Source organism: Ciconia boyciana, chromosome 2 (genome assembly GCF_034638445.1).
Source record: "Ciconia boyciana chromosome 2, ASM3463844v1, whole genome shotgun sequence".
Taxonomy (NCBI): domain Eukaryota; kingdom Metazoa; phylum Chordata; class Aves; order Ciconiiformes; family Ciconiidae; genus Ciconia; species Ciconia boyciana.
The window spans coordinates 129403132-129420130 of record NC_132935.1 but is presented as its reverse complement, the minus strand read 5'-3'; the positions used below and the strand labels follow the sequence as shown (position 1 = coordinate 129420130).

General features: G+C 40.0%; 1 protein-coding gene across 2 annotated transcripts in view; it reads right to left on the bottom strand.

Moving 5' to 3' along the window:
* Nucleotides 1–408: 408 nt before the first annotated feature.
* The window catches only part of RFTN1 (raftlin, lipid raft linker 1), a 102166-nt gene continuing 85575 nt past the window's right edge, over nt 409–16999 (bottom strand). For both annotated transcript variants that reach the window (XM_072854026.1, XM_072854025.1), the window contains exons 8-10: nt 7750–7853; nt 6217–6298; nt 409–2737 (exon numbers count right to left, since the gene is read on the bottom strand). In XM_072854026.1, coding sequence (XP_072710127.1) covers nt 2300–2737; nt 6217–6298; nt 7750–7853 — 624 coding nt within the window. In that variant the 3' untranslated portion in view covers nt 409–2299. The remainder of the gene's footprint in view (nt 2738–6216; nt 6299–7749; nt 7854–16999) is intronic.

Below are 16999 nucleotides of genomic sequence, written 5' to 3'. Positions count from 1 at the left end.
ACAGGGGCACAGTGGAAGCACACACACAACTCCAGGCAGCTGAACTAACTTGGAGTAATTCAAAGTCACAAGTTGGAATTGATTATGTGACTATAAAACCAAAACTGTTTGCCCTTTTTAAACATGAAAGTTCTCTTCAAATCGTCCCAACCGTAAGCTGCTGCGGCATTTACAGGAACAAAGTTTTAAACCAAGCTTTCGCTTAAACAAGTGCCACTTCCTCATAGACCCTTACATGCTCTGTCAGGCTGGTGATGGAAAACCAAGTAGCAGTTCTCTAGCACGAGTAACTACTGCTAATTCAGTAGTAAGGAGCTTCCCTTCATCCCCACTTAGAGACCCCGAGTTCCTCCTTTTGGGGACAAATTATTGGCAGTTGTGCAAGTACCACAAAGAAGAAATCTCCTCATGACCTTTATTTTTCTTTAGTTTTGTAAGCAGTTGGGATCCAGTTAAACAAGGTAAAATTGCAATCCAATAAATGCTTTCTATTCAAAAGTATTTGGAGAGTTCTTTCTACTGCAACACTTTCTACTAGTAAAATGTTTATTAAATACAGTATATTTTTAAACAAGATTAATGCAAAGCTATGAAATAGAAACCATCAGTTGAAGGATCTTACGCTAATAAAATTTGCAAACAGGTACTTAAAACTGTACAGAGCAGAGACCTTGTATTTAAGTAGAACAATTGAAATAATAGATTTTTCAGGCTATTGGAACTTCAGTCTAATTTCAAGAAACAGAATGAATTAATTGAAAAATACCACCAGACATTGAAGTGACTTATAGTCCTGTGGTTAAACCACTGAATTCAAAATAAAAAACTCTTTAATCAACGAAAAAAATACCACCGTGCTTTGTGTGTGTGAAATTGAATGGTTTAAACTTGAGTGCCGTTGTCCCAGTTAGATGCATATTCAAAGTGGTATGATTTTTCCCTTCTCTGCCATGTTCTGCCAACTGTATCATGTTTAGGCATGGAAGATGCTTTTGAACCACTCTAGGTGCACATTTGATACAGAATATAGTTCTTTGTACAGCATTTTGATTTGAAGATGAAGGAAAATTATCAGGCACAAATCAGTCAAGGGAAAAAACAGCAAATCACTTACGGAGCTCTTGCTTTAGAAAAACAAAAATCAGGGGAATTTAGAATGTATTTCTCACCTTATTACCAGATTACTTGACCACTTCTAAATAGGAATGAAGGCGGTTAAGAAGAGAGAAGCAACTACTTCCTACATTTTTAAGAACATTGAAGTACTTGGAGAACATTGTCACAGAAACTATATTACACATGTACATTCACTTGTAAATATTTTAATGTAGCTCCAAACATAAAAATGTTGGTAATTTTACAGAATTCCATTAGGTATCAGTCCCAAAATATGGTTACTTGTATAAAAAAACCCCTCTATTAAGGTATTTGCATTTTGTAAGGTCATTTAGTGACATTTGTTGGCCGCCGACCCCTGCTATTTGTGTACAATTTCAGTTCTTACCCACAACGTATTTTATAAGAGTGAGGAAGTGGTGCAAAATCACCTGGAAGGGTCAGGAGGTAACATCTAATTCCAATTTCAGTGAAGACAGCCACCGAAAGACATACATTTTACCTGCTTTTTTTTCCCTGTTTTTCTATCTTCTGAAACCCCCACAACTATTGAGGAACTGTTGACTGGCAAAGAGAATATGATTTGCTTATTGCTTAAAGATCTGCAAGAGTTAACAAAATTCAGAAGAGAATATCCTCCGTAAGTATGCTATTTGAGATAAATACAGGTAACAGCCATCTTACCTAAGCTTTCCAATTTCAGTCTGTTTAAGCCCAAATACCATTTTCATGACACTACAAGCTTAATGACAAAATAACATATGGCACAATAACTTCTCCAGCAAAGATACATGGACAAGAAAGTATTAGAGAATAAAATCTGACCAAGTGGAACATTTGCCGACCTAGATACAAACCTGGTTTGCTAAGGTCGGTCACGGAAAAACCCAAGTATGTTTTCTGTCCCTACTTCTTAATTTAAAGTGTAGCTCTAGGAGATAGCGTAGGGCATTTCCCACTCCGTAAAGTGGACGGAATTTTGCAATTAATTTCTGTGGGTTAAAAAGCCCGGGCCCTGTAGTTACTTAAAACATCAAGATATCAGTGTGCTAAGGAGCAAAGTTAAGTACAATGCCAAAGAAATGCTGAATTGAGCAATGGAGTTAGCGATGGTGATTAGCAAAATCTGTTCTTTTGTCTTGGCAAAGTATCAGCAACTCACAGGGTTCTTGAAGCGTAGGTCTTATTCACAGGAGCAGTCCACGTCCAGCCCTGCCCCATCGCTGCCATTGCAGCTGTCTGATGCTGGAGCACAGTCTCCCCCCTCTGTTACCTGATCCGCACAGCAGCCAGGCGTACCCTGGCTGAGGCAGACCTGCGCGTCATTGTCATCAGTATCGTAACTAGCAGGACATGTTTCTTCTGACGCCCCGTCGTGATGCGTACCTCTGTCGTTGGTCCCAGCTACCTCATCTCCCAAGTCTATGACATCATCCAGCTGCTGCTCTGGATCAGGCTTGGCTGCTGTTGAGATCTGTGCTTCCAAGTTTCTTGTGTTCTCCGTGACTTCAAATTCCTGCTTCTCCTCTGCCATTTGCTTCTCCCTAGTACTTAATTTAGCCTTTGTGGATTTCTTCATTTGTCTGTTGTGCATGTCTTCTTTGGAGAATCTCCAGTGAAACTACAAGTAAGAGAGCCAAATGTTAAAGACCATTAGAGACAATCTCACATGGACATTTACTTTCCTGAGTATAAATGTTTTTATTATTTAGTTTTAATTCTAAGACTAGTTTGACCAAAAAAGACCTAAGATTAAAAAAAAATTGCAGGGCTAAAGCAGACGGCTTAAGATCATTTGTGCCTACACATATATATCTATCACAGAGAGAAAATAGACTGCGATGCATTCTGCTTCTGCTGTTTCACATGCGTGGTAGGTTCCTCTCCACAGGCTATGTAGGCCTACAGCATCCTGGCAGCCAACCTGCACTATGTGCAAAGCAAGAATATGCAAAGCTGCATAAGTGCAGACGGAGGAAGCAATCCTATGGCGTTATTCCAATGTTTTTCACCAGGTTAGCAGCAGAACTAACACGACACCCAAGACTATACCCAAACAGTAAAATAGTTCGAACCATTTGTATTAATGTTTTTTGATGAGAAAGCATGAGGCTGCCTCTTGCAGCACTGGCCACAAGACTTACCACAGCCGCCATTTCAGAAGAACTGTTTTAACTACTATTAAAAAAAAAAAAAAAAGGGGAACTAGCAGTACCTCGAAATACTGACTCGACAGGTATAACATACATAAAGTCTGACAAATATGCCAGTAATATATCTGCTTCATTTGTCAAAAAATAAATGGACCTTCCCAAGGAAAGGCAGACCACGTTCCAAGCCACTGCTGAGCCATCCTACACAAGTTTGATAAGTACATGTGAACGTGCACAACCATTTGGTCAGCAGTGTCCACGCTGATGGAAACTCAGGGATGGGTTAGGAGGCGATGTTTGGATGGCATAAATAATCTCATCAGGACATTCAGCAAATTCAGCTGTGGTCCAAAAGCCATTTTTTCCAGTGCAATCAGGTCTGTGCCACAGTTGGTCAAAAGAAGGAGTCATGTTCATAAATTTTTAATCTAGCTATTTATTCCTTAATCAAAAAGCCATTCAAAACCTATTAAGTTTATTAGATTACAAAGATGGAGCAATGCTCTTTCCTTCTGCTAGCCAGAAATTAATGTAAAAAGAAAAGGAAAAAAAAAAAGAAATTGGCATTCACAAGATTCTTCTTAGTTTTACTTAGAGGAAGCTATCTGTCATTTAAATATCATTACAATTTAGAGAAAGAGGAAAGATAACATCTCTGTTCTAGAGCTCAACTGTTTAAAATTCAGACACCTGAATATTTTCCTCTTGATTTGCAGAAGTGCTGGGCACCCACAGCTCCCCTTTAGCTCAAAGCTCTCTTTGATGGAAGGTAAGATCAGGGCCCTAAATGTGATAAAGATGAAACTGTAGGAGACTCTGTGTGTTACGTGCAGATGTACGTACACTTAATCAGGTATTTATACTGTATTTCACAAAAATGCGTACAGCCAGTTTCTGCTGAAATAAGCATCACTTTTGTATAAAGTGAATGAACACAATTACCTCATCACTGACTGAATATTGCACTAATAAGAGTACTTCTGTCTTACTGAAGAGAAAAATAAGTTGTACGACTCCTTGCATGTTTCCTTTTCTGTTCCTCTGGCTAAACTGAACAGCAGTTGGTTAGTGTGCATAGATAGGATGGATCAGGTTCCAACACTGCAATGTCCTTTTAATCTTATCACCCTATTTCCCTCCCCTGAGGGGTTATCTATAAACATTTTAGACATGCCGTATCACAAGTTAAAAAAACCCTGAGAGCCTGTGACGTTGTATGTGCAGAATATTCAGCAACTTAATCAAATGCCTTGTTTGGCATCTTTGAAGTGACTCACAGCAACCACTTACAGACATTGAACTGGTCTTACATTTCTTTATATAACTATAATCAACGTACCCCATTTTTCCTTGACCTTTGGTATGGAAATATGCTGTAGTAATTTTTGCCCTCAAATATGTCTGTGTATTTAGTACTGCCAACAAGTAAATCCTTTGTTTTGTCAACCAGACATTTTCAAATAAGTTTTTATATCCCCGAATGAAAAAATTTAAACAAAGTTTTGAGTCATCTGGATGGTATGCACTTGTTATTATAAAACAAGAAATCAGTATCACACTAATATCTCTATTTGAAGTCATACAATTGCTTATAGGTTCCCACCCTTTCCATTAAAACCACACACGGTGGTAGGAAAAGAATGACCAAATACAGGCACTCCAACCCTCATCCCAAGATCCCTTTGGGACCTGAAAACAAAGAGAAAAACCAAGAAAGATGGGCTTTGTAACACGTTCACAGAATACTCTGGGCTCCAGCTTTGCTAATGAGAGAGGGTAAATCCTAAATCACAGTCGTGCTCCCCGCAGTTCTCTCCTACTTCAGTCAGTTCAAACACTCTCCTGGTCTCCACTGTACCTAAAAGACGACTTTCACAGAACCTGGCTCCAAACCAATGAGGGGTTTATAGATGAAAACTATCTGTAGTTATCCAAAATGCTGGGTAAGATGCTCCTACTGCTCAGCTCTGCTTAGCATTTCCAGTCTCCTACTCTAGCTCAGCTTCTGCAGGGCCTCAAGCGCACCACTCCTTCAGGTGACATTTGGCTAGCCAGCACTCACGTAAGTGCATGAAGCTAGAATAAAAACGAGACTTTATTAATTAGCAACCTCTTCATTATGTGGTTTCAGAGATCCTTTCCATACTCCACCTGGCTTTTCTGATCCCGCTGCATACTGAAAGAGCAAGGCAAATTCGAGTACTATAGGAAGGTCGGCACTTTCCCAGTTTCCAGTCCTTGTAATTTCCCTCTCAGCTATAAAGCATGACAGGTTTGGGCAGGGATTCCCACAGCTACACATTTAAAAATGGAAATGGGAATACATATGTGTATCCACATACGTACATCATTAGCTGTCAGCTACGTTCTTGGATAATTTAGCTGGATTCAGGGGGCTTTTTTTGGTTAAATTCTAGCGGAATTCATTAACATTCACACAATAGATAGAAATACCAGCCAAGATCAGGCCTACATTGTGCTAGGCTCTATCAAAACACATAGCAAGAAAGAGAGAGCAATTGAAATAGAAGAGACAGGCAATGAGTGAGAGAGAAGTGCTAGGCTCTATCAAAACATGTAGCAAGAAAGAGAGAGCAATTTAAATAGAAAAGACAGGCAATGGGTGAGAGAAAATAGTATTGGTTCCACCTTGCAGGCAGTGAACAAGGGCAGAGAATTTTAGGTCACGTATAGAGGTATATGGCCCAGCTGTAAGAGAAATTGACATCTCTGCTGCCATGAGTTCAACAGAGAATGAAACATAAGAGCTTTCACATAATTTGAGCATTTTTTGTTTCTCTCATTTGAACAGTTCAATTCCTTCTGTCTTGCTACTGTAGCACAGAAACGTTGAATAGGCCATTTTTACTTCTATGGGAAATCAATTACAATATTAAAATACCTCCAACAAAAAAACCAAAGAAACCAGGAACTCAAGGTTATTTACCTTTGATTCTTTCTTCTTTGCTTTCTGGGGCAAAGAAGGTCTCTGAAGAAATACAATTTGCTTTGTAGATAAATTCCCCTCCCTGAAAAGAAACAAATGCACACTCCTGAGAATGAATTAAATTCACATCCAGCATCATTCAAAGCGAAAATCCATCTCAGTCATTTATTTCTGCAGGTCAAAGAACAACAAAATGAAGAATGACCTAAACATTGCCTGTCCCCAGTGTCTTTGAGCAGCCTGGTATTTTGGGGGGAAAAAGAGCAACCGCTCAGCCTGATAGAGCCTGTCAGCCTGTGGCATACTTTTGCTGAATGTTTTAGCATTAATGGGTAAACACGGAATAAATCATTTGAAACAAAAAGCAAGAAACCCAAGCACCCTGGTGCCTGTGTGTAGCAGCAGCTCAGCAACACTGGAGTGCTCCCTCTCTCCCTCCCGGGCCACCGATCCAGAATGGGGCTGGGTGCTCCCTACAGGTCTGCAACATGGCAGGAGGCACAACTAAATGCCACCAGCAGTTAGATTGGGTGGGTGCCCTTCTGCACTGTCAACCTGACCTGTGTTACTGAAGTTATAAATGGGATACAGAAAGCTAGAAGAGAAAGAAAACCATATATACCTTTAAGAGACAGGGCTTACAAATCATAATTGTGATTTTCTATTCATTCCTATATTTAAACATATATGAAAAACTTAAATACCGTTTTTCCCCCAGCACAGATGGCCTTTACTTTTTAGGTTTTTATGTGTAGGAGTAGTCTTCATCTAGATCTCATAAAGAACTGGGCATATTTTTACTCTTTTAAGATAAAAAATCATGACTGATTATATTGGTATATATATATAAAAATATATTCCTGACCAGTGAAAATTCAGAAAGCGCCATCTTCACGATTAACAAATGGGATGATTGTTTTTCAGCACAGTTATGAAGAGTATTTTTAAGTGACTTGCTTTTATATTTAAAAACTCAGAATATTAATAATAGCAAAGTAGACCACAGAGTGATTCTATATGCAAACAAGGCTACTAGAGTAATGATACACCAATCTCACATGGTTTTGCTCAACTAGGCTGTGTATATCAGCACCATTAGACAGACATCGATTAAGAATAAAATGACTTCTCTTCAAATAGGCAACATCTCACTCCAAACGTTATCACACATTTTGTCTTTGCTCCAAGAGGGGTTACTGGGAGATCCAGAGCAGGAGTTTTACAATCAAGTTTACAGAGAGGCAGAGACAATACCCAGAAAATTCATGCAGAAACCACACTGCCACCTTGCAGTATTTTGCCTGCCAGACACAGGCTTGCTGCCCCACATGGCTTGTGATGCTCAGAAACATGATGTGATGCTCAGAAACTGTGATGTGAAACCCAGAGAACAGCTACAGCAGGGTTTGCAAGGACAGCTACTGCGTGCATACAAGGAAATCCACACTAACTGCACAGAGAACTGCTTGTACAGACTGTGGTGCTCATACAGCAACTTCCCTGGCTGAAAGGCAGCGCCCACCCCTTCCCTACCTGTTTGTCTTCACAATTGGAGTAGGAAGCACGCATGTCAGCTGCCAGCCATACATGGCAAGGGAATTCAGCAGCGGAACGTAATCTGTCTGCACTTCAACTCCCTAGGAAAGAAAAATCAACAGTTAGCAGCATCACTTGGAGTGCGACATTCAGTTTGACACAAAAAAAACCCCAAGAAAAAAATACACGTGTGGGTTTTCTGGGAGGGAGAAAGGGATTTTATACTGAAGTGGGTCATTCTGTATGTTCAGCTAGGCAGGAAGGAAAACATTCGAAAATACGAGACACAGGACCAATCGCCGTACATCCCAAACTGTTAAATGAGTTTGTTTCAAATGGTAAACATCTGTGATCTTGTTTTTACACTGCCTGAGTCATCCATCTAGCTTTAGATGACTCCAGATCTGAACAGGACAAATTCATTGTATTTTATCAATTATCTTCCTCCCAAGCAAAAAGATATTCAAGTAATTAAAAAATTACAGCATTGCTTTGCTCAGATTCTGCTCTTGTCTAGGCTAGAGTAAATCCTGAGGATCTGTACTGAAATCAGTAGGGTTACTCTACCATGATGGATCAAAAGCAAAATAGCCAACAACAACAAAAATAAAACCTAAGTACAGGTCTATTCCTTTTATCACCCACAAACACACATCACTTCCTTGTTATTTTGACTCAGGAAATCTGTGGGCGAGAACAAAAATGTTGCTTTTCAGTGCAGAAGTCTAGCTCCAGCCGCAGATCTATCCAGCAGAGCCTTGCTCATTCTCTTTCTACTAGATGGCAAACCCTGTAATTCCCACAGAAAGAACCACTGGTGGTTTCAACAAAGATTGCTCCAGTGAGGTGTCTAATTGCCAAGACTTCCAGTAATTTAACAAATAGATGCAAGAGCATATTTACTAGTTTTTAATTTTAATAAACACAAAGCAGGCAAATGGTAACTACTAGTCTCTACAAATATAGCTATATTCCTTTGGAATAATAGTTATATTTGCCAAAAAGCTCAGGCACTTACAGTGGTTTCATGTGCATGCAAGGAGTTCTAACTGCCAATTCTCAACACTGGGGTAAGGCACAATAGTTTTGCAGCTCCAAAAAAATCCATTTGTTCTGTAGTAATAAAACAGTCATTTGATCAGAACTAATCCAAATCCTGCTGTAGTTATTTTAAGGTATTTTAGTGACTTCCAATTTCAGCTATTCCTTTCTTCTAACAAATATAATTTAGGTCACTTGATATCTTCATAACTGAATGAATGCCTGACTATACCTATTAAAAACCTGATCATGACTACAAATGCAAATAGCTGAAGAAGCTGTGTCACTCCTGCTTTAAAAGGAGATTGAAAACTCTACCCCAGAAAGTGCATGCAAGAAAACACTCTGCTAATGAAAATTCTGATTTCTGTGCAGAGGCTTTCAGGGACTTACAGAGATACAGCTACTTGACAACATCACCATGTACAGACCAGAACTGTTAATCCAGGAGAAGAAAGAGATGCCCTGCAAGAGGGGAGCAATACCATGTGGTGTTTGAAGTGTTCATACAGCTGTGACTGTGGCAGAGTTAGAGTCTCCTCAGACTCCCATTTGCCTCCTTGCCCTTCCCACTCTTTATACCCACTGTAAGATGGATATTTCCACCCTCTTTCCAGTTCCTAAAATACAGTGTCCAAGGGTAATGCAAACAAAATGACGTATCTAGATGCCTCAGGGAAACAGATGAATAACACACTGAGATTTATGAGATTGGTCAACAACGCCTTCCAAAAATAAAGATGAAAATATGCAACATGAGCGTTGAGAATAAGGTCAGAGCATCCACCATCAAAAGCCTGCCATGAGGCGCCTGGAAGAACACATAAAAGGATCTGACCAAAACACTCCCTCCATCAAACAGTGTTTATAGAGGAAAAACCAGAAGCAGCTCACTCCTTTAGAGGGGGGAAGACTAGCAGGTCAGGAAAGACTGGCACAGCAGACCTTGCTTGTGCCTCAAGCAACATCTTATGTTGCAAAGAGGATTTCTATTTTGAATTCATTGCCTAAGATTGGCAATTAGCACGGAGAACCTTCTAGCATCAGGATGTGCAACAAATGTCAAAAATCAGAGGGAGGTTACAGCAATGAGGAAGGACATCAATACCATGCAGAGCTCATCTGGCTGCTGCAGAAGCCAAACTGTTTCAGGGATGTGCCATCACTCCTGCCACAGCCCACTGTCCCTGCAGGCTCTGAGTGGCGAGACACGGCTGGCTTTGGACCTGTCTGACTTGTGAGGATTAAGCATCATCTGCAGCAGATGATGTTGTATTTCACAATCCCAATGGGCAGAAGGGAGAAGAGCAGGTAAAACACATTCAAAAGTGTAAAGTTATCAGAAATTAAATTTAAGATTAAAGTCAGTTAAGCTTAAAGAAAAATTAAAAAAAATTCTGGAAACGTAAAAAACTCTGTTGAAAGAGTGCTGTACAACTCTTACAAAAAGGTGACCTCTTATTTTTCATATGTCCTGGTACCTAACACCACAATCTGCGCATTAGGCTGTTTGGAGGAAGGAAATGTATACGTTATGCAGAGGTGCCCACCTCCTCCAAGCTCCACATGCTCTTTAACAAGCTCTCTCTGACTCTGCACAATGCTTCGCTGGAGTCAGACACTGCACCTCTTCCCCAGGTCCCTGGGGGAATAAACTACTCTTAATAATGTCTGCGTTTGAAGATGATAGACAAGAGAAAGGAGTCACTCCTGAATAAACAGGTGTAATTCATATAGGCTTCAAGCTCCTTACTTGCAAATACAGGTAATTGAAGCTTTCTTTAAGAGCACAAGAAATTATTTCTCCCTCCCCCTCCTGAATCATCAGTTGTAATCCTATCCCACGACTGGAATTTGTGTGCCAGCAGGAGTCACGGTTATACAGACCTTTAATTGGTGTCATAGCAAATGCTTTCCAAAGCAAAAATGCTTCTAAACAAACAATACACTGGGGGACGGGTGCAGAGGAAAAGAGTCATCTTGTATTCATTTTATATTTAATAATTAAAATTATTTTATCTACTATTATTTGAGACAATGGAAATAAAATTTCAAACATACAGTTCCATAAGATGAAACTGCAATGCTCTTTCTAGCTAGCAAATATTGAAATTGAACACCAGCAGAAGTAGAAAGTATGTGCCAGAGCTCTGCTGAAAAAGAAGTGTTCAGATAATGCGTCTCAAACTGGGAGACATTTCATTCAGTGAAAGGGTGGAAAATTTTAATTAACTTGCTTCCCACTCTCCTGTGGATGATAAGTAATCTCTGATCACACCTTGAGTGTCAAGAAGCCAGAGCATATTGAGCTAGGTTTTTCCCTTGACTTGCATCACATAAAAAGAATTTGTTTTATTTATAGTTGTACTGTTTGTTTTCAGCATTTTCTCCTTTCACAGTTGCTTCTGCTCATTAGAAAAAAAAAATACTAAAAAATGATAATGATAATATCTAGGGCAAGCCACACAAAAAACTGCACTAACAATTTTTCTTTTCCTTTTCCCCCCTACTGTGGCAATTTTAACCACAGCAAGATAATAAACAAGACAACTACTAAGCTCTTGTGAGACAGAAAGAAGTTCTTTAGAAATCATTCTTTCCTGCGTTAAGTGAATGTGATTTAGTCACAAGGCAGCTATGGATTGTCACTATTTAATATTTTTTTCCAACATGGATTAAAGAGTGGAAGATTGAAAATCCCATTAAATAAATCTTAGTAAAACCTTTATCAGCAAATCCTAACAGACTGCGTACTAAGATCTACAGACAGATGGCAAAGAGCATGGGAAGTAAAAAACACAAGTCGCTTTGGAAGTGTAACCTAGTGTTTGCGGGGGAAAAGGGGCAGCGCATTCAAACCCAGCTCCTTACAAAAAATAGAGGGGAGAGTCCACGAGGGAGGCAACGTGCAGCCCCAGCCAGGGCTGGTTACCAATCCCCACCACTGCCAAAGCCAGAGCTTTCTCCTAGGGCAATGAAGGGAGGAAGAGGAAGTGGCGAAGGCACGACTTGCACTTTCATAGAAAAGAGGGAAAATAAAATGAGAGAAATTAAATATATGGGCTGCCTGAGAATGACCCAGTAAAAGCATGCTTCAAATGTTTTATGTTTGCTGTAATGCAGCCGACAAGGAGACTAAATCCAAGCTCTAAATTTGTGAATTATTTGCCTTTTTCCTTTTCAGACATCTTCCAAAAGGTGATTTGTGCTAACAATATAACATTATCGACCCATTAAAAACATTTATTGGAAGCAAAAGGGAAGTTTCACAAGTGTTTCAGCAATAAAAGTTGGACCATGCTCCTCTAGTATTGAGCTGCTCCTAAATTTCTGTGTGTAATACACTACAGCACCTTGCTAGCAGACACTTGTTACGCATCCATTAGCTGTATAGCAGAGGGGTGTGGGACGGCTCCTGCACCCTTACAAACCACCAGTGGCTTTTGGCAGCAGACAGGTCACTGACCGACACAGACTAGCTGCCAAATTGGGACCTTAGTGGAAAGTTAATTTAAAAAAAAGTAATAAATAAATCCACAGACAGGCTTTTTGCTCGTTATTCTGGGCATATGTAATTTAGAGTTATTTATGATTACTTAATATCTGTGAATTCATGCACTGTGAAATATTTTTGAGAACATAATAAGGCTGCAACACTATACAGGGTAGCATCCTGTTCAGACAGTTTTTCTGCGATTCAGATGTATCCAGTCACAATTTCAATACACACATAGGCTGCTGAGTATCATTCACATCTGTCTCCACGTCTAGGGTAAAATAAAATACAACCAAAAAACCCTCCTCTGCCCACAAAGCCCAATTCTCTCAGTGACTTCTGCAGATACAAATCCTACTTTCTAGCATATGTATAAACTAACAAAAACGTTTGAGTGCTCCTGATATTGCTGCACCTGTAACACAGAAGCACATTTGCATAGCAACAAAATTTTACATTTATAGAAGCAGAGGATAGGTAGCAAAAGCTCCACAAGGTGAACATGTTGACACGGAGGGCTCTCCACAAAAGAAGCATGGAAGCGTCTTACGAAATGGGTTAAACTTACTATTGCACAGGCAATGTGCACGTGATAGGACAACTCCACATAATTGGCCATGGAGCACAAGAAATAAATGTGATCTAGCAATCCATCAGTACATTTTCTTAAATAACTCTGGCATTTTTAGTTTCACAATTCCTGCAACACTTGTGCACTGTGCCTTAAGGTGAGCGCTGATTTTACTGTTTGTCCATATCAACTGTTTTTGGGAAAAAACCCAACATAGAAAAACTACATGAGAACTTGTATACTACAGGGTGCCTTACCACACACAGCTTAATCATCCCCACGCAGCTTCCCCAGCATAACTTCCTTTTGGTTATAATTTATCCTTGAACAAAATTTGGCTTTTGCAAAAAGGCTTTGTGTACCACACCACCATTGTGGAACTAATAATCTATTTCCACGCAAGAAACGTAGCTGAAGCACAGGCCCTTGACTGCCACTGGTTCAGGCAGCAGGACAGCAAATGTTGGCACTGCCCTTCACTTATGTGCAGGCTGTGTATGCGATTTATGGGGTCCCAACACCTGTTTCCTGTGTGCTTCAACATGCTGAGGCCCCTCCCAAACCTGCCTGGCAGCAGCACAGGGTCGAAGAGGTGCATCAGCCAGGGCACTACTGCATGGTTAAAGGTGACCTGCTGGGGAAAAGAAACATGACTTGTGCCCTGTGTGGTTTTTTAGAAAGTATAGAAGAGGACTGAAATACTTTTCCTCAGCTTGTTCTTAAGTGGAAAGTTCAGACCTGGTACGCTCACTTTTTCCTGAAAGATTGTATGGGTGAGCAGAGAACTAATTGTTATCTCTGATCTTGTCACAAACCTAAGCAAACCATGACAGATAGGAAGTGATTTTTTTTTCAGACTGTTTTAAATCCTGTGCTTTTCTGCCTGTTTAGTTCAAGTGCCCTTTACTCACATGGAAGAAGTGTTCACTTTGTTAGACGTTCAATACTGCAAGTACCAGGAAAGTTCCAAATTCATATTGCTAGATTTTATTACTAAATTTATCAACAAAACCAAAGAAAGGTTAGCCTGTGCATTTTAATCCTATATAGAGCATATGTCTACTGAGTTCAGTAGACAAATATATACTATATATGCTGCTTTCGTATCTTACATAAAAGAAAGAAACAAGAACTATAAAAACTTGTTGAAGATAACAGGCTCCTGAAGGTTTTTGTTCAGCTTTTCCTGAAAAGCAACAAGGGGCAAAATGCTGAAATACTATGCCCAGGCAACATACATGTCCTTTGGGTGGTAAAGAGGGTCACGCGCACAACTGCATTTCATGCCCATCGCCATCAGCTCCTTTGCTGAGCTGGTCATGCCTTTCTCCCATGGCTAGAGACAGCAGAACATAGCTTAACTGACATATGACCTAAATCAGATTTACAGACAAATCAAATCCTCATTTCCAGGGAGTTTGTTTCAAGGCTTACATTAAAGCAACTTGCAACCTAGGCGCAGCAGAGATAAATTTTTTAAATCTTTTGATATGTTGCACTTTAAAAGGTTTACCATGTCTACAGTGGACACTGACCCCATTGAGTTCTACCAGGGAAACGGCAACACCATGATGTATTTGAGATTTTAATTAATGTCAGTACACCAAAGATATGATATAGCAGAAAATTAAAAAGTGATGAATCACCAGCTGAAGATTTTCAATGAGAAAATACCTGTAAATTAAAGACAATATTTTCAGAATGAACAAGGCTTCAGAAGCAGAACAATGCAGAAATCTAAAATAAATGTTATAGCACTCAACTTAAAGACAGCATTAGTTATTTTGTCTTGGGTAATGGGGAAGAGATGGTGACAGATTAGAATTGGGGAGAGGGAAATCACGCAGGCTGTGATTAATCAGAACTGTCTACCCACATTTGCCTATACAAGCAGAATTAAAACCATCAAACAAGTTTCAGTGCTAGATCTCAGAGGCTGCGGTGGAAATAATGTGCCCTGACATTTTTAGAGTTAAAGTGATAGGGATGAGAGCAGCATTTTATCATTAGAAGTCCTGTGGTCATTTGCAGAGGATGCCACGGCTCTACTTTGAGAAGAAAGAGTTAAATTACTCAGAGCTATTACATCCTGTCTGCTGCTTGGCGGGACCACATACTGTGACAGCTGTGAGCTTTACATCCTCTACAAACTGACATTTTACACACATAGCGAGTGCATCACACTGTTCAGCTTGTTTTCTCTATTAGCCTTAGCAATTAAGAAGGTAGCGCTTTCTCTGCTAAGAGGTGTGCTAACCCCTCTCTTTTGCCTTTATGGTTAAACAGCAGAACTTTACCTTTTCATTTAGAAAGGTTCTCTTTTTATTACTAAGGGCATCAATACATGCTACATGCCTTCCTTTTTAAAACAGCTTTCTTTTGTTGTGGCTGGGATTCTTTTGTTTGTTTCTTCTTGTGCTCCTGGGATACAGCACAATAAATTTACATTCAGTTCAGACCACATCTGAACAAGTCCTTAGCTCACCCAGATAATAAAATCTGATACAAATTTAAAATAAGGATCCATTATACACATTTATGTCATGCTGCCCATCAGGGCTTCTTCCACTGCCTTGGTACAAATGAAAACGACAAATGGAAAAGGTTAACCTAGATCAGAGCTGAACCTATATTAAAAAAATAAGAAAGTCTGCATTAATGAGCCATTCCACTGCTTCATAATTATCTCTGTTATAATTATATTTTGAAGTACTCATAACAGAAATAAAGCCTGTACTGGCTTTTGGACATCTTCTATCACTATTGAACTGTGTCTCCCTCCCTCTACATCCCCCATTTTACAGTCCCTTCCTCTGCCACTGCATTATTCCATGTTTATGGTAAATAAAGGTGAATTCCGACAGGGTTTAACAGAGAGGCAACTTGGTCTTCTGGGTACAACACTGGGCCAGTGCCTACAGATCCCCTGGCTTCCAGTATTTCTTTAATTCATTTGTTGACTTTACCTACCTACACCTATTATGTCTCAGAAAGCATGAGGCATGAAATATCCAGGCAATTATTTAAATGTCAGGAGAAGAAAACAGAGGTGGTCAGCTCTGCGCATCCTCTGAATGGGTTAAGACCTTTGCAAGCGTTCCCCAATGCTTCAACCTCCTTCCTTCAGCAGGCTTTTTCTTCTCCATATTCTTCCACTTTCAGGTTGATGATTAACACGTTCATAATGTCCCCAAATGAGGAGCACTTGATCTCAGAAGAGCAAAACTGCCAGGGAACACCCAGCACACAAATTTTAAATTACAGCAGAGAATAAGCTGATCATACTGACAAGCTGTGTATATGCTATCAGTCAGTTTCTGAAATTACACATACCAAATCTTATGTCTGGAACATGAGATTCTCCATGTTAGGCCTCACACAGATGTGGTGTGCAGCACTCAGCATCTCTTGACACACTGGATGGCATTGGGAGGTTGATTCCTTAATCTGTTGACCAGCTGTGTCTCCAGCATGGAATTGCTAGAATTGAAGGCAAATGATACTCCACCTACCAGGGCTCTAACGCTTCAAGGGGCCCTTTTAGAAGATACTCTTCTGTTGTGTCCTAGTGTTTTGGTCACCACTCTGCCATCACAGGATCCCCATTACCAGATGCTGTCCTTGTCATGTAGCTTGAAACAAACTTTCTTGTGTCCACACAGAGCAAACCAAGAGGTGCGTAGGGGCCATTATGCATAACTTTGTTGCAATATCCTACTGAGACAGAGAACCTTTCACTGGTTGTCTAAGAGACAAACTGGTTCAGAGCAAGAATCCATTTAACTCAGAAAGCTGTCTCCAACAGGGCTATAAGTGACAGCTAAGGAAGAGTAATACATATCAGGGCAGGCATGCAGGATACCTGCCCCAAATATTTTGTGTACTTCCTCTCAACACGTCTGGTTTAGTTTCTACTGAAAGGAATCCAGTTTGTGCAATATGAGACCATTCTGTGAAGTGAGGTGAGGCATATTAAGTGGGGAGGATCAGGGGGTTCACTTTAAAAACGCACTCCTGATCTGAATTAAAATGCTTGTATAAACACAGAGATAGATAAGGTAGAGGAAAAAACAACATTGCTTCCACCTGAACCCATCTAAACTTCTTGAACCCACAGCATTCTCCAGAAAGGATTTCCA